The following is a 24,240-nucleotide window of genomic DNA, read 5'->3' as shown; positions in this document are numbered from 1 at the left end:
CCCAGACCCCTCGAGCATCTGAGTGACGAATATCAGGAAAAAGGTACGTTTCTGCACCGAGATGGAGCATTGGAATATTCGGATCATTTCATGTTCCTCCCTCATTCCTCCTCCGGTCTGTAGATGAATGGAACGAGGTAGAAACACTTTTGACGTGAAATGTCTTTAAAAAGGTTGGCCTAGTATTTCACCAAACGTGAAACGTCTTTAAAAAGGTTGGCCTAGTATTTCACCAAACGTGAAACGTCTTTAAAAAGGTTGGCCTAGTATTTCACCAAAAGTGTGACGAAACTTGTCCATTTTCTACGCCCTGCGGCTCCGTGCCTTCTACACCGATCGACACCCGGTTGGTGTCTTTAGATAGCAAATTGACGGCACATCAATTTCATATACTTCCTACGGAATTCCCACACCCACAGATCAACTCCTGGAGGCAAGAATGACACCCTATGCGCCCTATTCGCCCGTGATCATGGCTGCTCCTTGGAGAGGGCGATTTCGAATTTCCAGAGCGCGGGTAACGGCCCAATGGCTAGCAACGCGATTCCGCATTCACCTCTTTCAAAACTCAGAAGAAGATATTTTCCACTCAGAAGAAGATATTTTCCACTCAGAGGAAGATATTTCTCACTCAGAAGAAGATATTTTCCACTCAGAAGAAGATATTTTCCCAACTTCGGTGAAGAGTTCGACTTCACCAGTGATAATGAGACCTAAAAGTACGAGCTGAGTTTAGAGGGATAATGACGATGCTCGAGTCTTACGAATGGCCATTCCGAAGACGTTTCACGTCCTCTACACGGTAGTGGCTCTGCTGCTACCTCTGAATTTTTTTTTTGGATAGAGGAAAGATTTTCCGAGAGGGCATCGCTAATTCGCGAGCACTCAAAAGGTGCTACAGGGGAAGAATCCCTCGAGGATCTCGCATCGCCGAATTCGTGCCCCGAATATCGAGACCGAGCCTTCGTTTTGCGCTAAGGAGGACTTCATACTATCGTTTGAGCCACAGAGTTGTTCGACTCTTTTCTCCATCTTGTGACTAAGCGATGCTTGATTTCGTGATTCCTGAGAGTGTTATCTGACGGATGAAATGAGGCCGTCGTGCGACAGTCCACCGCGGGGAGCATATCCTGGCGTCAGCACATCGGAAGCTCCCTGTGTGCCATGTAGCCAGGAGTCGCATCGCATTGAGGAGTTTTCCGAACTCGAAACCGATTTTACACAAGGAATGAGGGACATGGCCGAATAATTGATGACACTCGGACCGGAAACGGTGCTCGAGAGGTTCTCGAATGAGATGGTCTCCCTGGAGCCTACCCAGCGAAGACATCTATGGGGATTCAACATGCCAGGCCTTCATCTCAAGTTGAGACCCGGAAGTGAGCAATGTGCAGCTTCAGGAAGAGGTTCCAGGATTTTTCTCCCTTTTTTCTCAGCTCACAGTGAGCCTCCGTCTGAGCGGGAGCCCGTAAAGATTCTCAATCGGACTCGGCCAGATCGTCTTCGGACCTCTCCCCTATCTGCTCGTCGATCTACCCCGTGGAATCCTCCGGAGCCTCATCGAGGGGGAACAAAGGCATTTCCAGGGCTTTCCTCCCTATTAGCAGACTCTCCTGGCGCTCCCGCTTTCCGAGAGAGTGTCCAACTGCTCGAGGGATGCGGGTCGACTCGTGTTGCCTGTCTGTGTTTCACGCTGGAACTTCCACCCCCCTATCCCAGATGGGAGCCCGTCCATGAGAGAGTTCCCGCGATCTTGGAATGACTGTGTACCATATGAGTGATGGACTAGGGAGACGGCATGATCGTCTGACGTGCTCGGGACCCTCTCTCAGTATCGACAGCTTCGGTACACTACAGACTTTCAACCAATACTAAGCGGTGAGCATATCGCTCGAATCGTCAGATTTTTATTCTATAACACATTGCTGTGATTGCCACACGGAGATATGGAGGCCATCACGCCCTCGATAGGATACGTAGGGATACATCGAAGGGAATCCCCCGCTTGAGCATATGATTTTGAAGAAAAAGGTCCGAGGGGTACGAGCTACGGGCTCTCGAGAATGGAAGTAGTGGGACTACAGTCCGTCTATGTGAGCGATGAATATAATCGCGATCAACGCGTCAGTATCTAGTCGTGGCTTTTAGGATGGAATGTAAGAGTTTGGGGTTCCGCCAACACATTTTGGTAAACGACGTGTAATTCTTCTGAGAGCTCGGCGGGTCGGTCAAGAGCGGGATTCGATCCCATCGAGCTCGAGTTTAGCAGCGTCATTCACCTGTGGATTAATTCCACGATCCTGAGATGGTGCAGCCAGACGTCGTTTCAATAAATGATTCGAGAGGACTCCAACAAGAACTAAACTCACCTCTGACGACACTGCCTGCTGATGTGTCCGGAACGGCCACATATCCCGCAGAGGATTTTCCGGTTGATAACCCGGTCGAGTGGTGCAGCGCGGCGCTGATCGACCGCTGGATTCGGAGCTCGTTCGACCATTGGATTCGGAGGTCGATCGCCCACTAGATTTGGCAGTCGATTCACCACTGGATTCGGCAGTCGATTCCCCACTGGATTCGGCAGTCGATTCCCCACTGGATTCGGTGGTCGATTCCCCACTGGATTCGGTGGTCGATTCACCACTGGATTCGGTGGTCGATTGGGTCGTGGATTACGCCGCCGATTGGGTTGTGGAACACGGTTCCGAACGGGCTGCGCATTACGGTGCCGATTCGGCGCTCCAACGTGAGGCCGATTGAGCGCTCCGATCTGAGGCCGATCGGGCGCTCCATCCCGAGGCAGATCGGGGGCTCCGACGTTAGGCCGATCGGGCGCTCCATCCCGAGGCAGATCGGGGGCTCCGACGTTAGGCCGATCGGGCGCTTCGACGTTAGGCCGATCGCGGGCTTCGACGTCGGGCTGATCGGGCGCTTCGACGTTAAGCCGATCAGGCGCTTCGATGTTAGGCCGATCGCGGGCTTCGACGTCGGGCTGATCGGGCGCTTCGACGTTAGGCCGATCGGGCGCTTCGACGTTGAGCCGATCAGGCGCTTCGACCTGAGGCTGGTCGGGTGCTTCGACCTGAGGTTGATCGGACGCTCCGACCAATGGATTCTGTGGATCCAGCGGGCGACTACCGGGTGGATCTTGCAGTGGACCACCGGGTGGATCTTGCGGTGGACCATCGGGTGGAAATTGCGGTGGACCATCGGGTGGATCTTGCGGTGGAGAATCGGGTCGATCTTGCGGCGGAGAATCGGGTCGATCTTGCGGTGGAGAATCGGGTCGATCTGGCAGCGGAACGTCTGGAGGATTTTGCGGCGGAAGCTCATGCGGATCTTGCGGTGGATCATCGGGTGGATTTTGTGGCGGGATATCCGGCTGAGGAGCCTCGCCCTGTGGATTGGCAGGGGCATGCGCGGCTGCATCACCCCGTCGCGCCCCAGATTCATTATTCCTCCGTCTACGCCTATTGGCTGACGGGCCGGACGCGGAAGCGTTTGCTCGAGAAGGACCCGGGCCTACGGCAAAACCCCGGTTCCACTCGCGGAGTGGATAACCGCTACCCGGATATGGTTTCCACGACCTCGAGCAACTCTTAGGTTCCGGTGCGGGTTGGTTGTGGAATGGCTCGATGCCATCGATGATAGCGCATTTGTCTCTCACATCGGCCATGGATTGGAATCCACAGACCACTAGGCTGGGCCTATAGTCCGTACGGACGGACTTGAGGAACCACTTAATTTGCTCATGCTCAGACATCTCCGGGTCCGCCAAGGAGCAGAGACGTTGGACCTCAATCAGATGCGTACAAAAGCCGGTCTCCCCATCCTGTTTCAGTCTCCGCAGCGACATGTGGTAGTGCGATGACAAAGCTTCTGGCCGCAGAAATCTGCAGGCGAACTCGCTCTTGAAGACTTCCCACGACGGAATCGCTACATCACGAGCGAGGTACCACTCTTCTGCGAGTTTCGTGAAAGAAGCGCCTACTTTTTCGAGCTTTTGGGAATCGCTCCTTAAACCTTGTTTGACGGCCCATTTCTCGTAAAGTCCAAACCATTTTTGAGCCCTGAGCGGGTTCCCCCCGAACGTCGGCGGCAAATCACGCCCCTTTGCCTGGTCCTCTTCTGTATCACTTCCTGGTCCCTCCATTGGGAACCCGAGGGGCCACCGAGCGAAACGTCGGTCACCGGAGCAGATTCCGGGTATTCAAAAGGAATCCGGGGCTAATGTTCATGAGGTACGCAACTCACACAATTAACTCGAGATGCCGGAGACGCCGCGACGGCTCATTCAACAGAGCAGTACCGTTCTGGGCATCGAACGACCGTTCAGCGGTGAGGTGGTGACGATGGGATTGTCGTCGAACCTTTGGAGTGCGCCGCGTGAATTCGAATCCAGATCACCGATGGTGAGATTGTATCTGTCCGGAGAGACCCGGGAGCGCATCCGATCTCGACTGTCGTATCGGCCTATCCCCTTGCCCGTTAGTCGAGAGGAGCGGATGAGTCGATCATCAGGCTCGAGGAATCGTCGCGTTGATAACAGAGCTCCGCGATCATTTTCATCACTGAACGAAAAGAAAATCCCTTGTTTGCTCAGAATTCAGCGCCGCCCGCTATCGGTGACTGTCTTTTTCATCTCGAATAGGCTGAACACATGCTTCGGAATCAGCTCGGATTCGTACAGAGCCGGATGCATTTCGCGTCGAAAATCATTATTCATCTCATCGTCACTAATCGACCGACGCCCTTTCTTCCCGAGTCGTATCTCCAGACCGATGTGCAGAGCACATTTTTGGCGATCGTGAATGTGATGAGACTTTCCCCTTCTCATGGCTCCCTGGATGTTTTGATCGCCCACGAGGACCGGAAGTTAGTCGATCGAGAAGAGTATTGATGCGGTGAAGCTCATTCCCGAGTTCGGGCGTTCGAGCTTTTTTACGGAGTACCGAGACATCCCAGAAGCGGAATTCGACGGGTGAGATACTATACATTAATCCAGAGGAGGAGAGAGCCTAAATGAACGAGGAGTCCTCTCAATCGCTCCTATCGAAGGATTGTTCGATCATTTTGAGAAAAAATGGTTCATTCGAAAGATCGTCCTGATCGAGCCGTTCAACTTATTCCTACATGGTATCATATCATCGGACTCAGCCATGGTTCTCACCGCAGAGACAACCCGTCCAGAGACATCGGCTCTAGTGAAAATGTCGACGAATGAGTCCGAATATCCGACGAAAGTCTTCATGAAGATAAAGCTCAGCTGCACGCAATGCAAGCTCCGGTTCTCTCGCTCAGAGGCTCTTAAGCGCCATTCCTCGAAACATCCCCGACTGAACTGTCATTGCATAAGGTGCAACAGTACCATGAACCTGCACACGTTATCGAAAGAGCCTTCGAAAATCTACCCTTGTCGGAGGTGTGGCAAGGAATTTGAGCTACCCGAGGTGCTCCGTTACCACGAAGAGCAGCACTTGAAGAAGAACTTCCAGTGGTGCCCCTTGTGCCGGGAAAAATGCAATGATAATTGGTGTTTGAAACTCCATATGAAGGAGGAACACTCTGACACGAACGCCACGGGCGGCAAAGTTCAAGAGATCAAACACACAGACCCAGAGGAAAACATTGATTTTGAGGAGGTTGACTGAGTTCATTGCGGAACGCTGGAAAAATTTTCCACATCCGGGGAAAATAATTCCCACATTCAGTGACTTGAGATGCTATTCATGAGCGAAATCGGCTCATGGACAGTACTTTAAATTGTGAATCGAAGTGAAAAACTTTTTTAGTCTGCGCGCGGGACCCTCGATCGCCTCTAGAGGCGCGCGGAATCCTCCCGAGGTGGCACGTTCACGGAGCCTATGAAATTGTAATTGCGGAGTGATAGCCTTTCCGAGTATGAGACATGACTGCATGCGAGCTTATGAATATTATTATTGACCGGTATTGTAACTATGGCAAAGTAAATGAATCTATACCCATCAGCATGAACAGACATCTTCCTGGTGATGGTGGGGGACTCTCCGCCGAATCCTTTGGCAATGTGTCTCTCCTCCGGAAAAAACGGAATTGCATAATGAGCGCAAAATTTCCCTTCAATGTGCGATCGATGCGTATTACGCGAGAGCATGCAATTCAAGGTATCAAGATTCGCAGCAGACACCATGACTGAAGGCAGGATCGGTGTCTCAACAGCAGCTCTTCGTTCGGTCAGATTCGCAATTCTCGGATGGAGGCATGTGTTCCAAAATATAGCAAGTCCACACATTGATCGCGAGATATCTGAAAGGCTCGGATCGCTCGCATAAGCTTGACTGTCTTGCGAAACTTAATGAAGCTAGCAGGTCACATGTCGAAGTTGTCGCAGTTCTCTCCCCCTACGTCGACACGGAGAAATGGTAGCTCCTTTGAGCCAACGCAGACGTCTCGATACTGCTCAGTCAGTGCAACTTGGGAAGACCTTTTGTTTCTGGGACTTTCACGCCCGATGCGAGATTCCTTTCCAGTTATGTCTCAAGATAGAGCCGCTTCGATCTTGGGGCCCATATTGCGCACCAATGAGTTTCTCGGAGTGGGACCCTTCGTGAGACCCGTCGAGACAAAAGGGTGAGCCTACTGTCCTCGGAAATGCAAAATCGACAAGTCCGATGCTCAATATTCGTATGTACTCTCGCAGACACTACAAACACTCCCGGAGATTCATGCGGTATATCAGATTCGCCAGCTTCATGGTCAAGTTCTGGTGGTTCCGTGGACTCGGTCTGTTCACGATGAAATATTTTTTCGCGAGAAGTTACTTCCGAGCTGGAGTCAGCGACTTCGGCAGGAACACGGTCGCCACCGTCGGATTGTTACTGCTGTCAAGAAAGCTTACTGAAGTCAACCAGGTTATCGTGCTCTCCGATAGCTTCTCTCACCGAGGTCAGAGAACAACCATCCAAGCATTATCGGAGACGAGTCACAAGGAGAAGATGTCGTTGGGCCTGACTCCTTCGACGAGCTCCGCCAAGCCTCAAGTTTTCTCTAGCCTTATACTTCGTAGTCGGACGAATGGATATAGCGGAGTGACGCTTGGATGTAAGTCGCTGTTACGTTGCAGAGGAGTCGCGCAAATGGGTCTCTCGTCTGGTTTCCCGGATGAATATGTTGGTTTGGGGGTACGTCTCTCTGAGGATTTTCTTGGACATAGCGACATTCTACTCGGAAAATCTGATGCCTGTCTTCATGGAGTCAGAAATGTTTATCGATCCCGCGGGAGTACCTCCGAACATGTATCCTCTCATCTTGTGCTATGCCTTCGTAGACATGATGTTCAATCGCCTTATCACGTCTGTCGCTTTGCTCCTGAACCAAGTCACCTACATTGTTTTCAATTTCGTGAGTATCCGAGACATTACCTTGTCGTCCCTCCAAGGTCGAGAGGAGTTGGGTTCGTAGCTGTCGACTGAGCGCTCGTTTCTTCTTCTCTAGTTGGCCTTCACAAAGTTCAGTAACTTCGACAGCGATATAAGAGACTGCCTGCGTAATCGAGGAGGCCCCAACCACATCTGGAGATTGAGGCTCCTCCACGCGGATTTGTGTCAATTGATTATTTTCATGGATGACTTATTCTCTCCCCTGGCTCTACTCTTACACGGCGGGGTCGTCGCGGGATATTGCACGGAAACTCTGAGGTTCATTCAGGTGAGCTTCTCGACCAAGCATACATGTATGGCTTTGAAGTAATTTAGATGGGAACGAAGACCGGCCTGAGAGCAGCTTTTGGTCCGGGGAAAATCTGACCTAGATTTCCGGAATTGAGGATGTCGGGTGCCCTCTTGGAAGGGATTAACCAATTGAAGGCGACTCTGAAATAGAATCATCTCTCCTGCTCACTTGAAGCGCTACGAGAGAGGTCTCGACATCTCCGAATCGTGGTTGACATTCTTCACCTTCGCGCTCAATATGACGTATCTGTTGACGATGATCTCGATCACGACCGCATCGACGTCGAAGCTGTGCGAATCGCCCAAGAGATCGATGAGGATTGTACATGATCTCCTGCAGAACTACGGTGCCGGCTTCGCGAACATGACAGCAGGCTCCCAGCAGGTGAATGAGGGTGACATTTCTTCAGGAGAGTTACTCTATCCTGATCCCTTCACGAAAATTGATTGAGATGCTCAAAGAGAAGACCTTTCCGCGCAGATTCGTTTGCTCCTGTCACAAATGCAGGTCAAGTACGTGCAAATGACCGCGTGGCGTTTCTACAAACTGGATCGAGCGGCTCTCATGACGACCTTGGGTGCGTCTGTCACCTACGTCAGCGTGGTGGTGCAATCGTCCACGGCCGATTGAGATTCATAGGGTTCCGTCGCATGAGATCATCAACTTGTCATTCAGAATTGTGAAAACCGCTTTTTCGAACTCAATGCCCTTGGATCCCCGATCACATGGGGTCAGAGCCAGGGTGTATGCGGTACCCTTCGACCCTTCAAGTAATTTGGGAGATGATGCCGACTTCAATCATTCGAATTTCTCTCCTCTGATTATCTTCTCTCTAGAGCCTAGTCTAGACCAAACTCCAGAGTCTAGACTTGAAAGCAAACTCGGATTTCGATCCCGTCGCTACCAGGAAGAAACTGCGTATTATATGATGCGTATGTGTTATTGAATAAATAACATATCAAATGAGAAGGAAGCATCTTCTGGGCTTTGATGGATTAGGCTTCATACATTCTACGGAAGCTCACCGAATTCAGAAGTCCTTCGAAATCTATGACGGACTCGAGCGTGCAGATGATGCACACCGAGGAATGCTTGACGGAAAGTAGCGAAGGCCGACAAGCTGAGGTAGGAGACTCTAAGTCGATTATCATCTAGGCTCTCAAGAGACTCGATCGAAACGAATCCGACGCTCGAGTAGTCGGACGACATTCTCTGCTGAATAATGGCCGAAAAATCCAAAGGTCCGATCCACTCGACCACTCTGGCAAATGTGGACTAGAGAATCAGGAATCGAGCCCTCTCGGGAAGTTCGGATGGGGAGTCTTTTGCAGGGGTTCGCACGAATCTCCCGCGCGTGTTCGAGTGGACATTAAACGAGCCTCAATCAGAGACTACTCCGGTGAATTGAGATTTGGTGGTAAGCTCCAGACGATCCCCGGAAGGCACAGAGAAGCCTGGCTAGATCAGTCGTTCTCCCTGCGAGTTGAGCTATTGCTCGAGAACCGCGGTAAGTCATAATTGCCACGAGGTGGCCATCACGGAATATTTGCCCGAGAATCTCACCAACCTAACTGAAGCGCGCCGTCCTGCCATCGACCCGGAGAGCTCAGCGTCCAGACCCAGTGACGAAGCCATTGAGTTCAGTTTTCTCATCAGTTCTTGAGTTTCTCCTCATGTCAGTGACAGAATATTCTTTGCGAATCATTCAAATGTTCTCTGCCGGTGTCAGGGAAGCTCCATCGATCTCTCGTTCAATATCCTCGGTCCTTCTTCCGGAACCTGGAACCTACCGGGCTGGAATTCGCAAGCTCACTCCTCCCACTCTCCTGAGAGCTCTTCCGACTTTCCATCGCACATATCATCATGCCGAAAGAATGCCTTAGGGGTTCATGGATATATCTCGATACAGTGATACTTCAAAGTCATAGAGATCCCGTCCATGGTGGATCCAGAGGGGGCGGGCGAGGGGAAGCTGGCTCTTCTTAGAAGAAAATCTTAGATCCCCCGCCGAAACTTGCGTCTCATCCAGACAGTAGACGAGTGTTTCGCGGAGACTCGACTGTCCCTGGAATGGCGACTGGAACAATACAGTTGAGAGGCAAGCTGGAATACTTTTTCCGAGTTCTTACCCTGGAGGAAGTCGACGCATCGACGACTCTTCTGCTTCGAAATAACAAGGCTGTTCAACCGCCCCACCGAATATTCGGGGAGGATAGTTTTTTTCCGCAATCCATTTCGATATATCGAGCTCGATTCAGCTGTACCGGAGCGTTGAACCTCCCTCCATCCTGCCCGGACACTTCCATTTGCTTGAAGGGCGATCGAGTGCACACACGGAACTAGATAGCCGAGATGACGTCATCGAGTTCTATGAACTCGGATCCTTTTTACGATCCTGGCGCTCGACCGAACCAAGGTCAGAGGGAGACTTCGTCCGTTTTATTTGAGCCAAGCGACGTGCAGATGTGGGCTCTCGGGAAATTTGATCACCATGGACGATGCTCTTCCAATAGAGCTCCCCGTACAAAAAACTGTGTTGATACACTTCACCGCTCATGACTTTGTCGAGCGAGAAGCTCATTCGATTCCCTGCTGCCTACTCTCATTGAGGAGGAGTCCCGGAACAACAGGCTCTACCAACGCATCATCGCGTGGACGCCAATCGTGAAGCTGGTCGCGCCACCCGATGAGAAACCGCTAGCTTTACAACGTTGCCCTCCTGAGCTTCCACGGGGGTAATGATTGTGCCTCGTGAGGACCGGCGATAGAAAAATTGTGCAGGCCGACAGTCTTTTTCTGTGAGTTTTGAAATTACGCGGGCTCAGAATTCGTTGTCTACATGAGCGCCCTCTACACGACGTTCTTCAAGAGGCGCGTTGTTCCCTTCTCCTCCAGAGCAGAGGTGCCGTTGTTCCAGTAGTTGTAGTAGTAGTATTGGGGGCCGCCGGTAAAGCCACCTTTTCCCAGCAGACAGACATCGTTTGTCGTTGTGTCGACCCGGAATTTCATTGTGAGCTGGAAGTTTTTCCCTACGACTATATATCGGCCGTCGAGAATCGTGAGTTCAGTATTATGATCGTACTTGTGTTTAAGTGAATCTCTCGTGAAGTGTCATTTCGTCGGTATTGTTGTTGATCCACCTCAACCCGCTAGATATCACGGCGGATTCCTCATGACGGTTCGAAGAGCGAACAAATTGCCAATCACCTCGAGGACTGATTTCCTCGAGAACGGGCAATTCCGCGGAAAATGTGTCATAGTCATAAGTCATGAGGAGCGATTCAGCGATCAGAACGGAATTCTGGAGGAGCCTAGAATTTCCATCGCAGGGACTTCAGTCTCGTCAGAATGTGTTCCAGGTTCTGCCACTCGCATTGTTTAGAAATCTTGTATCATCGTGATGGGCTGCCCCTCAGATGACCCTCTCTCCCTGAAGCCGCTCCACTTCATTATCTCTTACGGATTCTATCGTGTACCGGAAGCCGGTCGGCGAAATTCGGTTCCTTTCACAATTCCGCGGGAGCTCTTGGCGATCTCGAGTGGACTCGATGCAAGATCGCACTCCTTCCCTCCATCTCCAACGGTTTTCCGTTCAAAGCTCATTTCATTTTTCATTCGGAGAAGATTGTCGCCGTTTCTCTCGGGCTACACCGCCAAGCATCTCCGACACGTCTGTCGAGCACCTCCTCCGGCTACGGGCGTCTGGGTTTTGGATGTCTAGAAGAAAAACGGGCACCACATGATTCCCGGAATACTGAGTGATCCACTTCTCGGAGTACTGCGTGATTGTGCCAAGCCCAGATTAGCTCTGCCTTCCTTTTTAAAGCAATGCTCGCAGTGCTCGCTTTTGACGATTTGCCTCGCTCGGAAAGTACATTACTGAGGCGCGAACCGTGAGCAGTCCGGAAATGATGATTCGATTCGAATGACTCTCTCTGGATTGGATTCAGCTGCGTACGCGGACAACAAACAGCCCAACCTGATGGGACGGCAGCCAGAATAGGAGAACAAGACTAGGAAACCGACGAGTGAGAGGAGGGGAGTCGAGTGGAAGAGCTCACATTTTCACCACGGAGGGTCGACATCGTTCTGAAATGCCGTGGTGCTTGAGTCGAGAGAGTGTCGCTGTGGTCGGAAACGCCACGCTGCTCCCCGAACGAGGATCGACCAAAATCGCTTCTGACATCAAGGTACCTCCCTACTCTCATCGCCGAGTACGCTCCGGCTGATAGCATCATCACTAGTTTTGGGCAGGCATCGCACGCGAGAACGCACGGTGGCTTTTAAGTTTTTTTTCGATGGTTCTGCGGAGGTCCACCGTCACTTACTCTGAAAAAGAAAAGCGTCGTTTAAGCCGTCCCGAGGGCGATTGTTAGAGACCCATGCCTTGAGCAGTTAATGACGGTGTGATTGTTCCATTCTTAACTTACGCACAATGCATCAGGCTCACGGCAGAGCGTCCCGCGGTTCAAGCACACCGGGACGTTTGACATCTTCGCCCTGGATTCAGAGCTTCCACCGAATTCGTGAGTTGCGAGCGGCCGACGAGCTCCGGAAAGAATGATCAACTCCTCGTGAAACCCGGCTAAGTCGCGAATGAGTCAAGGAAATTCATGGACCCATGAAATCGTCGACACATTCTCCGTCATGAAGTTTTCTCCCTCTTTGGGGCGAACAGTAGGTGATACGGAGACGTTGTCGAAAACGATCGTTGGAACAGCGATTCTCGTCTGAAGGTTAAGCACGTCGTTCAGGAGCCGAGCATCGTTAGGAGTCGTGGCGCATTAGAAACTCTGGGGAGACAGAAGTTCTCAGTGCGAGCACGAGGAGGCGAGGTCAAATCAAGTTATTCGTCGTTCACAGACAGCCTAACTGGCTGCTCCGATGAAAACTCGACGTTTCCAATCCTTGGGCAGCGAGGTCCCAAGCTTAACCGCTAATACAGTCGAAGCCCGGTGAACTTTCTATGAGTGCTCCGGGACCCGATGGGAAGAAAAACGGCGTCACATTCGACTGCGTTTGAAACTTCCGCCTGGATTTTCTTCTTTTCGTGTTCGTTTTCGTTTGTTCCCTAAACGGCTGATGAGCATTTTCTGCTCACGAATGTGTTCCGTTTGGACCGGATGGAGGAGCGGATCACGTCGCGGCCGCTCGATAAATTGAGAGACAGGGCAAACCATAACCTCAGGTTGAGATTCAGCGGCGGGCCAGCCCACTCCCATATTTTCCGAGTTGTTTGCGAGAAGCATTCGGGATTACTCGGAGTTTTAAATTCTTCGCTCAGGATTCCGTCACCTCTGATAAGTCTAGTGGCAAAAGGAGGCGGGAAGTGTCTGTTTTCGATTTTCGGATCCATCCTCAGTCGCGGGAATCGCTGCTTGTTCAGCCCGAAATGTCGGCCAGAAGGAGGGGATCCGATTCTTTTTCCTTTCAGCCATTGTACCAGCTGCCGACGGTGATGGAACCGCGTCTTCTGCCGCCGCCGCTGCCTCTGTTCGAATAACGATCATTTCTATTCTTTTCTCTCCTGTCTGACCCCGTCCATCCGAGCAGCTCAAGGACTGACTGGTGAAACGAGGGGCCGGCTGTCTATATACCCGGTTGCTCAGGTGGAACTATTCCCCGATATCCCTCGTCGGATTTTCCTGCAGACGGGTTCTCTGTTCATCTGTGGGATAGGAACACATTTTTTGTATCCCACGCCAAGTTCTCGCAGAAAATTCGCGGGATCCCGATCGGCCCGTTCCCTCTCCAGAATTCGATGCTCAGTCAGCTCATTCTCTTCTCGGCCATCCTAGCACCTCTCGTGTTCTTTACGGAATTATTGTACTGCAGCAATATTCAATGATCACGAGCCTGATTGAGATCGAACGCCGCGGACTATTTGCAATTGAAAAGAGCTCGGTTCCGATGCCTGATCCGACGAAACGAACGCCGACTGGGGTAACAGCGCAGGCCGCAGCAGTGCAGTTCGTGAGACCTCTATTCGTCGCCGTCGTGCTGGTCGAAGTCGCCGGTATCGATCCGAGGCTTTCGACTTTGCCTGACTTCCTGTTTACCTGCTTGTTCGTATGTCGGCGCAGCTTACTCGTTCCCTGAGCGGGATGTTCTCTCCGCCTGTTCGCCTCCCTTTGAGAAGCTCCGAACATTTTTCCTCAGGAATCAGAGTGGGCTTGAGCACCACCTGATTGCGAGGCTATTGTCATCGAACCATTTTCTGACGGGACTTTCCAGTCCCGGTTCATCGATTCGGCGGCTCTGACCAGGAGATGGTGCAACCGAGCACCAAGGAATTACGTTCTTTCGCTCCTGTGTTCGACTTCTCAAGCGCCCCGAAACAATGAGTACGGGAGCCGCTTGGAGAACCAGCTAGCGACTTCGGGGAACCAGATCGCCGATCACTGATTGACATTTCTTCCGTCCCCGGCTCCCACGAGAGTCTCGATTTTTAGAAGCGGAACGCCCGATGTGTCCTTCGACGTATGAGCGGGCCCAGACCTATTTTTCAACAGGGACTCATTCATTTTTCCACCACCTCTCGTTCCTCTTGAGTGGTCGTATCCAGCCGGATTAAGAAAACCCTGCTAATCGGGAACCCGACGCTATAAGCTCATTGAAATGGGATGATAAAAAAATCTGAATTGGAAGCTGCCTCATGGATGAGTCGAATAGCTTCGCTTGGAATGTCTTCCACAATCACCTCGGCTCAGAGCACGCGAACACCGCTTGCCTCGAGCAATCGCACCATCCGAACGCTTTATTCACGTATCCGATAATTTTTTCTGATAAATTACAGATGACACCGGGACACGAATTCTTGGTTAAACTCGAGACAGCTGAAGCTGAAATTCGGGCACGCAGTGAAAAAATCAATCATCTACAAACCGCACTGCCAGAAGATAACAGGTAAATAATTTGTTTTGTTCAGAGTTAGAGGGTAGCGAGAACTTCTCGAACCGCGTTGTTTCACGCAACGAGTCAGGGTTTGAGCAGTGGCTCCGGAAGTAATTTGCAACTCCTACCCTCTGCGGACTCGATCCGACGGAAACTATCGCTGGAAGTCCGGAAATTCAGAACATACAGGGATTTCGGAGGTTTAAGAGCTCGAATTGGTGCGAGCCGGAGAAAATGGTGATAAAAAAGATCGGAGGTGGAAAACAGCGCAGCGGACGTGGCAAAAGAGCATCATTTTTCTTGTCGTTCTATACAGCCCGAACAGTTGAATAATTCTTCCGGTAAACGGTTTCCGCGTTTCGTGGTGTTGCTTCTTTCCAACGGATTTCCCGTCAAATTTTCGGCCGTTTGCTACGGTCGAGTTGTGACCCAAAACGGCCGATTCTCGTTCAGCTTTCGATTCGACTGCTGCCGAATATGTATCGAGCGTTCGGAGTCTCGAAGGCTTCTTACTCGCGTGCATATACAGACGGAGCCGCGACGACCCATGGGCTACTCTCACCCTAGCGAGCTAGTATTCGCAGATCATGCCTGTCCTATCGATCATGTTGAACATGCGGATCGCATGGCGGCAGTCAGGGAGGATGGGTTTTCATTGTGGATCGGTATCAGCAGTGGAAGGCACAAAATAGCGGAGACATCTAAGCTTCTGAGGGGAAAAGGTGTCTTCTCGGGAGCTCGATGTCTCGGTATTCTTCAGCGCTCGTCGTCAACCACACATAGAACGAATAGGTCCCGTGAAGATTTCGATGCAAGTTCGAATTTTCCAGGGAGGATATCTCGTCACGCATCGACATGGCTGTCGGGTCAGGAGCTTTACTCCTTAAAGGAAAATGCAAACAGTTCCGCGAGCTCTGTTTAAAAAATATCGCCGAGGCCGGCGCTGTGAAAGACAAGGAGTCTTCGGCCCAGTTTCCCACGACGGAAGCAGACCTGGAAGGTGAGCCCCTATCGAAACAGCTTGGAGATTAACTATGAATGAGCTGTACCGTGACTGGCTCATTGAAAATCTCCGAATGATCGAGATTTCTCTGACTATTTTTAAGGTTTCTGGGACATGATTTCACTCCCAATCCAGAAAGTTATGGAGAGTTTCACAGCGATTGAGCGTCTCAAAGAGAACGGCTGGCGGGAACCCGAAGAGAATACGTCCGACACTAAGAAAACGACCAAATCTGCCGTACAGAAGAAGAAGCCCCTTGCGTCGAAGAACGACGCGGTCGAAAGCAACAAGCATAATGAAGAAGCTCGCAGACGACTGATGGTAAGCCGAGGGTTCATGCATATTCTCATCAGAAGCTCGATTGGGAGTCGGCGATTCTTATTAACTTGCATAATTACTTTCCCCCAGGAGTTCAAGAAAGCCATCAAAAACCGGCAAGAGAGGGAACTCGCACCGAAAGACCCCCTCATAATCGAATGATATCGTACCTATCTTCCTACACACTCATGCATACATAGAGGACGCGGGATCTTTTCGAGCAATTTCTGTATTCCGCGGAAATTTTTGAACCTGAAGCGCACGTTGCAGCCTAATAGGCTGAATCCTGATCGTAATCAGGAATGTTCCCATGATTTCACCATAAATGCGGTCTTTCTGCTAGGATTTGATATAAAAGAGGGATTATTTTACTCAAGCGAGGACTCGATGTTTTCTATCCGCAGATCGAACTCAGACTCTGAGTAGAATGAGGTTTTCGAATGGCAGTTCAATAGTCGGGGAACGGAATCGGGACTGTGAGGAACCCCCATGCCTCTCGACCGCGACCGGAAAAGGCGGCCCAGGTTTTCGTAAGCCCCCATCCGACGATCGCTGGAATAAGTCTTTGAAATCCAAGTCGGGATGGCGTGGAGCCGTCAGAAACTTGTGAACGAGTTCAAGCCGAGAATTAAGTAGGACTCCCGACCGAGGCATGGAGGCGTTCCAATCTTACCACAAGGGGGGATACGGGTAGGAGTGATGAAATCGAGGATGCGATGGAAAACTCTTCTTTCCTCTTTTTCTCGGCATCTGATCCATTGATGTTGGTCGATGCAGGCGATGAAGGAATCCATGGATCTCAAACATGATAAGTCGGTCACGTTCCATGTCAGTCGCGATCCATCGGAGCGGTCAGATTTCGAGCGCTGGAAGAGAAGGATGAGGAAGAGGGAAAACCTCAATCCTCAATGAGGCCATTGGATTGGAGCAGTCATCATTCTCTCGGCATCCCCGTCTGATGAAAATATATCGGATGAACTATCGTCTGGAAAAATGTCTCTAGAGACTCCAGGCACGATGATCCCTGGCCCTGAAAGGCTCGCTCCTCTCCTGCGATGTCTCCGAGACTCCGGAATCCGCTATTCGATGCATGAGAAATCTCGCTTAATCTGTTTAACGACTGCGGATACGCTTCTCACGACCGGGAGAAATCCGTTTGAGAGGACTCAGCGGGCATGATCCCCTTTTCAAACCGAGCAGCTTATCGAAATTTATAGTACCTAGTTTGCCAATGGTTCCCCAGATCGGCGGATGATGTATCCGTCAACCGCGATCGTCAAATCCGACGAATCGCGGGAGCTTGAATTCGTGGTTTTGTTGAATGCGGAATGCGTGGAGCCTTGAGCTCTGGGCGAGGATATGAGGAAAACGAAACATACGGAGGACGGCTCTGAACAGTCACAGTGGAACCGATGGAATTACTCTCTCAAATTGATCCGCTCTGGATTGCTAACATTCTGGATTACGACTGTGTCGTCAATTGTGATGCAAAGGAAGCTTCACTCGTACGAAATGGCATGCGAGACCGGGGCAGGGAGACCTGAACTTGATCGTCGCAGTTCCCACTATCACTCACTTGCACCCGACGATGCTCATTTTGACGATGACTCCACGATCGGTGCTTCCGCCTCTGCGCTCGGTGTGAGACTAAGCGTCAATCCGGCTCAACAACAAGAAACCGATGAGAAATGACATGGAGACTACGGTCACTCCGACCCACAATCGAAGCAGACGGATCTTATTGGAGGTAGCGGAGGAAACTGCATCAAGCCCGATGCGGATTACTTCCCGTTCATCCGTGAGTCGAGCCTCAGTCCTATGTGGAGTTCTTTCCAATTCCTCGTCGGGAGCAACGTCGATGAGTGATCGTAGTCTAGCGTGCCTGAATTTCTCTTTTTGCTCGACGTAGAGATTTCGGAGCGCGCTCATTTTTTCATGCACCAGCGTAAGCAAGACATCCCCGTTTGTCTCGTCTCTCGGCATGTTCGCAGCGAGTTCGATTCTTGCGAAGGGGGGTTGAGATGCAAAATTTCAAGGCCAGTTCCGTCGTCTCAAACGAATGAGCTTCACTCGAAATAACTCGACGGCTGACTTCCCGAAAATATCGTTTCTCGAGAACATCGCTCCAAATGCTCAGTCGGGCTTCGCAACAGAGCCCGCTGTGCGAACGATAGTAGCGTTCTTGAATCGCTCAATAAGATCGTGAGCGCCTAGCGGAGCTGAGGCAGCTTATTCCGAGACCTGACGCGACGGTCGTTGTTCGGATTGCAGAGCTTAGAATTTCTCATCTAGGAAAGCCATATCTAATGGATATCAAGGGACCTGTCAGGAATGAAAGACTGCCAGGTCCACAATCTACAAGCATGCCACTGATAGCCGCGTTCTGGTATCGAGCCTTCGAGGCCAACACGGGGGCGATTCCGGTCTCCCTCATGCATGGTCGGGATTCATCTCCTTCGAACCTACGAAACGGCGATTGGTTGTTTTCCAGCATCCATCTGCTTCGAGAAGTGCACGGACGCCTCGGTGATTCTCATTCAGTGATTTTTCGATCGATTCGCTCCCCCAGCTGTGAAGAGGAGGACATGGCTTATCGTTCCGGGGGGCAATGTATGACGGCACGGAGCTTACTGCTTGAGCAGCCTAAGATTGCTGACTTGTTCGTTTCAATGCGACGGCTCGTAGTCCGAAGACTTCCGACCTTAGAGATTATTGGATGTAGTTCCTTGCTGTAGATCCCCCGCTCGGGCGCTCCAAATTCGTCAATGATCCATTGTATACACTTCCAACCTCTTCCCGCATGAATAGAAGCGCGTACGCTTGTTGTACGGCGATGGAAGTCTACGGTATAAGGGCTGTTTTGGCGAATTTCATGCAAAAGGTCATCACTAAGAGCAGGAAATTCCTGCCGGGGACATCTCATAGACCGTGAAATAGGTAGGTCGTGGTGAACCGTCTTCTGCGCCTTTCACGGTGTATCAGAGCGTCGGGAATGGCATGAATTGCAGCTGACAAAAGAGTTATTCTCAATTTTCTGCGTATGTTTGAGACATGAATTCATAACTCATACTGCAAACTCACAGGGCTGAGTGGAAAACTCCAAGACCTGGGGAAAGCCTCTCTCAACAGTCCTATGGTGGCATTGGTAGGAAGGGATGTTGGAAAAATTAATGTAGCAGGTCGTGTTGGCCAATCTCGCTATTTTTAATGGCCGGAGGCGGCCCGGAGTAATTTCGAAGAACATCAGGTGGGAGGATGCGTTACGACAGAGCCGCTATAGCCCACGCGAGAAGGAGATAGCTCTCGAGTTCTGTGTGATGAATCGTAGAAAGCACGGCGATGAAGTTTCTAAATTCGGGAACGATTGAAACGCGCTCTCTTCGGTGGGTTCTCGCAAACAATAATTCTCCCGAGGTGAGGGATATTTTTCCCCCAAGAGGGAGGAAGTCCCCGTTTCTCGGATGCCAAACCTAGATTCCATGCGTGAGAGACTCAGCGGAGCCGGAATGTTCCGAAACTACGATACAGATATGGAATCATTATTTTTCACGAATCACGATGATACTTTGTATCAGTTATAGCACGTTCATGTATATGTATGATATATCATGCCTCGATCTTTCCCTGCCGATAAGGGCTCTCTTCTGAACCGAACATTAGAATCGTACCGGCGACAGTGCATCGATCGACAGAAGAATCGCCGAATCCCAAGAAGTCGAGCGTGCTTCACGAACAAAATTATTCAGGAAGGTGGCTGGATGAGCTATTGCGACACTTGATCTCGATGAGGACCGAATCTGACGAAGGAAATCTCCGGAGTGTGGGGAACTTGCGTGAGACCGCGTCATATGCTTGGCAGCACCGTATCGGTCGCGGCAGTCGAAGGCTCTCACTGTGAATCGGCTTAGACGTTCCGAAAGCCACGACACTACTCGAGGTGCGAGTGGGACCAGGGAATCGGATGGCGAGAGGAGGTTGTGAGTAACCTACACCGAACTACATATGATCGGCACAAAACGATTCGGATTTCTGTCGAGTGTATCATTGATATTCAGAGCGGAGCGGGCGCGACCCAAGAATAGCCTAGACAATCTCAGCTTTCGGTCCCCAGCGGCCGCCGCAGGGCATGTACTGAGGAGCATTGTTGAGCGAAACGGAACGAAGATTATCGCCGCTGTTTTCTCAAGCTCGTCGAGCAGGAGATGCCCGTCACGTTCTAGGCTACTTAATAACAAGGGTGTCTATGGGAAATGCCAACCGGGGATCCGCTGTCAGCCGTTCCTCCGTCGTCGTAGAGCCGCACATCGTGTCATAGTCGGCCAAGCTAGCAGCGGGTGGCACTCGCTCCTCCGCTTACGAGTTTCTCTCTCGCTTGGCAGCACTAGCAAACCAAGAGCCATCGCTCATAATACGGAGCTCGAGCTATCCGCCCACAGGACACCGAGCAGCCCATCGATTATTATCACTTCTCCACATACAATCATACATCGTACTTGAGCTGCGGTTCTCGACACTCTCCTGTGTGCAACATCGCTGTCTCATCGCTCATATTTACTCTTTTTTTCGAGAAAAACCAAGAGTCTTCGAAAATGAGACTTTGCGATCGCGCAGAATTGAAAACTAATCAGGTCGGTGCAGCGGGTACGAGCCACGAAGCATCATCGCGCGAGATCATCCTACGACGATTAAAAAGAAAATACCTGGAACATTGAACCTGGGAAAGAACCTATTTTCAGCGATTTTTCACGGAAATTTAATTCAAAATCAGATTCCCCAATTGTGTGCGATTTGTGCCTCATGATTAATTTCCTTTCTTCCCGTTGTTAGAGTGAGAGAGCGCGTCGCGTCCTCCGAGTGCCTATGTGGGTGTCCTCGACAGAAGTGGATGCTCGGGAGCTCTGATCATTCACTTGACGTGTACCGTGTAGTCACGATACCCTTATTCAACTCCCTCCAGAGAGGTGCGGGAATCACGCAGTCATCCCATCGGGAAAAAGGAAGCCCGAAGAAGCGAAGAGATAGTACGGAACCAGCCATAGACATCGGAGCGCACGGCGCGGCAGATCGATTCCCTTCTCGTAAAGCTCTATTGTTTGACTTTCGTGGGAGCGACTCCTGCGTTGCTTCGTTCCTCCGTCGTCTGAGAGCCTGTTGAGCATTTATAAAACCAAGGGGAGCATGCTATTAGCTAACTACCGAAGGCCGCCATCGAGTAACAGTAAAAGCAGACGAGCGTAAATCGGAACTTGCGCGTCGCGGACCGAGGGGCGCAGCGCGGGTTTCCAAACAGAGAGGGAGTCTGCTGGTCCGAGGATGGGAAAAGCATGCCAGGAACGGCAACCTTATAAATAACCTGCATCTTCGGCCTAGCTGTGTTACATTAACAACAATAGAAATAAAAGACGTTTTATTAGACGAGTCAAACCAAGCAAGCTAACCCCGCGCTCCGACTCTGCTCACTTTGCCCTGTAAACGCCTCGAGCATATAGAGCGTCCAAAACGCCGACCCCATGTCGGCCCGGGGCCAAAGGCTTAATAGTAAATTTTGCCAACGGAATTTGGCCCGAAATTCTCCGCAAATTATTTGTACATACTCGTCGCCGAGTCGTCTGGTAATGAACAGGCGGACTTTCGAGTCGAGCCCGTCGGAAGTGCCCCTTCGAGAGCCGTCGCGCGCTTGTCTACTCTGCGGTGTGAGAGTTTAAGAGCTCTCCCATCGGAGCGACGATTCGGGCAGACTTAGATACGTTTTTCCGTCACGACGAATCAATTCGGATGAAGGTGACCGCCTCGTAAGCGTTCTGCCTTGTTTCGCGGGAAATCTCTGTAGTAACCTTGGCTTCACTTCTTTATGTTGCCCAATCGCTGAGATTGAGTGCCGTGGGTTAGAGCGACTCCTTGCACTATAAAAACAATTCCCCCTTACTTTGGGTCTCGCCGTATTCGAGCGCGGCTGCTCGCCAAGCAAAAAAAAACAAACAGAGCTGGGAAACCCACAACAACATACAAAAAATCTTTCGCCGGACAATGATGGAACACGTTCCTTTCACAAATAACTTTCCAAATGAGGCGGCTTCGAGGGTACGCGCATACGCGTTTCCGAATGAGAACGATCCCAAACTCGCTCTAATCAGTCAAGGAATCGGTCGACGCACCCCCTTGCATCTTGTGAGATTACACCAGATATGCAAATACTCACTAAGCGTAACAGAAGGGCGAGCGGTTTACTGCCTCTCGCAATAAAGGCTTGTTGTTGTGTCTCTTCCGTGCTCCCCGAAACGACGTTGCTGAAATATGGTCGTCCTGAACGAATCTCGAACGGGTCAGCCACCACCCCAGTCCTTAAAGCCTCTGCGAGCTTCTTCTCGTGCTCGCCATCACTTTTGGGCCGTCGGGATCGCGAGCCTGGTCACAGTAGATATCTATTGACTTGCGAGTCACAAGTCACAATGCAGACTCCAGTTAGAAAAGTGCTTCCATCGATATGGAAAAACTTGATTCCATTTCACATGTGTCGCTACGGGGCTCATATTGGGGCATTCGAGCTGGGTGAACTCAGGCTGAGCGTTTCGCTCGGACGGAGCTCGCAGAATAAACAGCCAGCGGTCCGAATTCCGAAGAAAAGTAAACTTTCGCGCCCCGGGCTGAGTGACCATTGGTCAGTCGGGGAAGAAATTCTGAGCGGGGGAAGCCGGTGTGGCCGCATATTCATGAGAACACGAGCAAGTGACTAACATTGTTACACCTTCCTCCGGGCCAGGAGATGTAATCTTTGCCGAACGGGGGTGTAACATCCATTCTCGAGTCGCGGCGATGTATGTGCCTACGAAATATGTAAGCTGGAGTTCTCGAGCTGGATTTGCGATGCTCATCCCCTTGCTCAATACTATATCCGCATACGTGTTGGCAAATTCCGTTTCAAGAGGCTCCGGGCAATGCTGTTGCGATAAGTTTCAAGAAATTTCGGCGAGTTGAGCAAGGGAGGTATGAATGAGAAAAACTGTCAGTGTTCAAACGGGGACGATTCCTACGATATCCGAGTGGCCATTTCAAAGTCTAGCCACGATTGCTTGAGACTTCGAGGCTGACATGAGAGCCAATGTCTTCACAGATTCACAGACTGCTAATTTCCCTCTTGGAGTGACGAGCTAAATCCGCACGCTCCATTTGTATGTTCCGAAGCCAGCTGAACAAGTGGTCCGGAGCGAGACAATGATCCCATGAAGCTATCGCTTGAGAATTTTCATTGCCTGGAATGTGGTGGTGTCTCGATCGGGACTGTCCCCTCGCTTCGGAGCTCGAGGTTGCCCCGCAGTCTCAGTTTAATCGCCGATCGCTGGATTCCGAAGGGGTTGAGAAGGAAGAGATTCCGCTTCAATGGAGCCAAAGACCTCAAATATAGAAGGATTGGTCTTATCGCAAACTCGCTGTCTTTCGATATCCAGGCAGACCGCCAGTGTCGATGGCGGAATTTTTCCGGGTCCGGATCTGAAGGAAGGCCGCGTGTGGCGTACATGTTCTTACGTGAGAGATGGGAATCACTCGGGAAGCTCCGTCGTGCCTGCGGCCTCCATATCGGCCCTCACTGTGAGTCCATCCGGGCGAATGCCTGCCGATCGTCGGTATCGATCCGCCATTATCCGCCCTGTCTTCTCATACATACGATACCGGGAGCAACACAGAAGCACCAAAATCCCAGCCGAGCCGAGCGACCATTCCGTCATCTATGAAACTGAAGTGACTCAACAAATCGTGCCGCCTTTGTACCGAAGACATCCCGAGGAACAAGACCTGGTCGCGAGTCAATCAAGCAACAAAAAAAGGAAATTAAGGGTAATAGAATAATCTGTAGGGGATCCGGTCGTCTAGCAGGCTGTGCGGACAGGGTGGTGGCGGCCGGAGGGACGAAGAGGGAGAGCGGCAGGAGGAGGACGACTACTACGACCAAAAGAACACTGGGGGAGACCGGGCAAGGATAGTCGGAGAAGAGGACACTCGATTGACAGATTAAGCGCCTGCAGTCTCTCCTTGTCTCGGCTCGCCTTCTCGTCTCTTCCTTTCGTTGCAGAGTGCCGCCGCCACTGTTGCCGCTGCCCTGCAAACAATTGATCGTGTTTGTCGCTAAACGGCCAAAAGAGAGGACGCAAGGAGGGAGGAGGACCCTTAGGATATACCTCCAGTGCCCGATGACCGGGGACGACTCGCGAGAAGAGCAGAATAGATTCAGATGAGGAGATCAGAGGATGCAGCTTTGATGGTGATTATCAGGTGGCTAACGATGATACGTACAGCTCTCATCCCCCTCACTTGAGACA

General features: G+C 51.1%; 2 protein-coding genes and 1 long non-coding RNA gene across 3 annotated transcripts; 2 read left to right on the top strand and 1 right to left on the bottom strand.

Moving 5' to 3' along the window:
• Window positions 1-2,275: 2,275 nt before the first annotated feature.
• On the bottom strand, window positions 2,276-4,153 carry LOC108863963 (basic proline-rich protein). Its single transcript, XM_018638735.1, has 2 exons — window positions 2,370-4,153; window positions 2,276-2,279 (listed from the first exon to the last, which is right to left on the bottom strand). Exons 1-2 carry the CDS (start codon window positions 4,151-4,153, stop codon window positions 2,276-2,278), a joined length of 1,788 nt encoding a protein of 595 aa, XP_018494251.1.
• Window positions 4,154-4,673: 520 nt separating this feature from the next.
• LOC100908969 (uncharacterized) lies at window positions 4,674-5,985 on the top strand. Its single transcript, XR_001951163.1, has 2 exons — window positions 4,674-4,981; window positions 5,176-5,985. It is a non-coding gene; the product is annotated as an uncharacterized LOC100908969 (long non-coding RNA).
• Window positions 5,986-11,809: 5,824 nt separating this feature from the next.
• Window positions 11,810-16,301, top strand: LOC100908684 (disks large-associated protein 1). The gene is made up of 5 exons (XM_018638742.1): window positions 11,810-11,900; window positions 14,507-14,616; window positions 15,435-15,604; window positions 15,711-15,928; window positions 16,016-16,301. The coding sequence occupies exons 2-5, from the start codon at window positions 14,507-14,509 to the stop codon at window positions 16,085-16,087; spliced, it is 570 nt and encodes a 189-aa protein (XP_018494258.1). The 5' UTR covers window positions 11,810-11,900; the 3' UTR covers window positions 16,088-16,301.
• Window positions 16,302-24,240: the final 7,939 nt, after the last annotated feature.

The sequence above is a fragment of the Galendromus occidentalis genome, unplaced genomic scaffold (assembly GCF_000255335.2).
Source record: "Galendromus occidentalis unplaced genomic scaffold, Mocc_1.1 scf7180000077167, whole genome shotgun sequence".
In the NCBI taxonomy this organism is placed as follows: Eukaryota; Metazoa; Arthropoda; class Arachnida; order Mesostigmata; family Phytoseiidae; genus Galendromus; species Galendromus occidentalis.
This window is presented reverse-complemented; position numbering and strand designations above follow the sequence as displayed.

Excerpts from the sequence above, each read along its gene's own strand:
- LOC108863963 (XM_018638735.1), bottom strand. The coding sequence starts at position 4,153 with ATGGAGGGACCAGGAAGTGATACAGAAGAGGACCAGGCAAAGGGGCGT.
- LOC100908684 (XM_018638742.1), top strand. The coding sequence starts at position 14,507 with ATGACACCGGGACACGAATTCTTGGTTAAACTCGAGACAGCTGAAGCT. Across the intron at positions 14,617-15,434 it reads GCACTGCCAGAAGATAACAG|GGAGGATATCTCGTCACGCA; the intron begins GTAAATAATTTG and ends CGAATTTTCCAG. Across the intron at positions 15,929-16,015 it reads AAGCTCGCAGACGACTGATG|GAGTTCAAGAAAGCCATCAA; the intron begins GTAAGCCGAGGG and ends ACTTTCCCCCAG.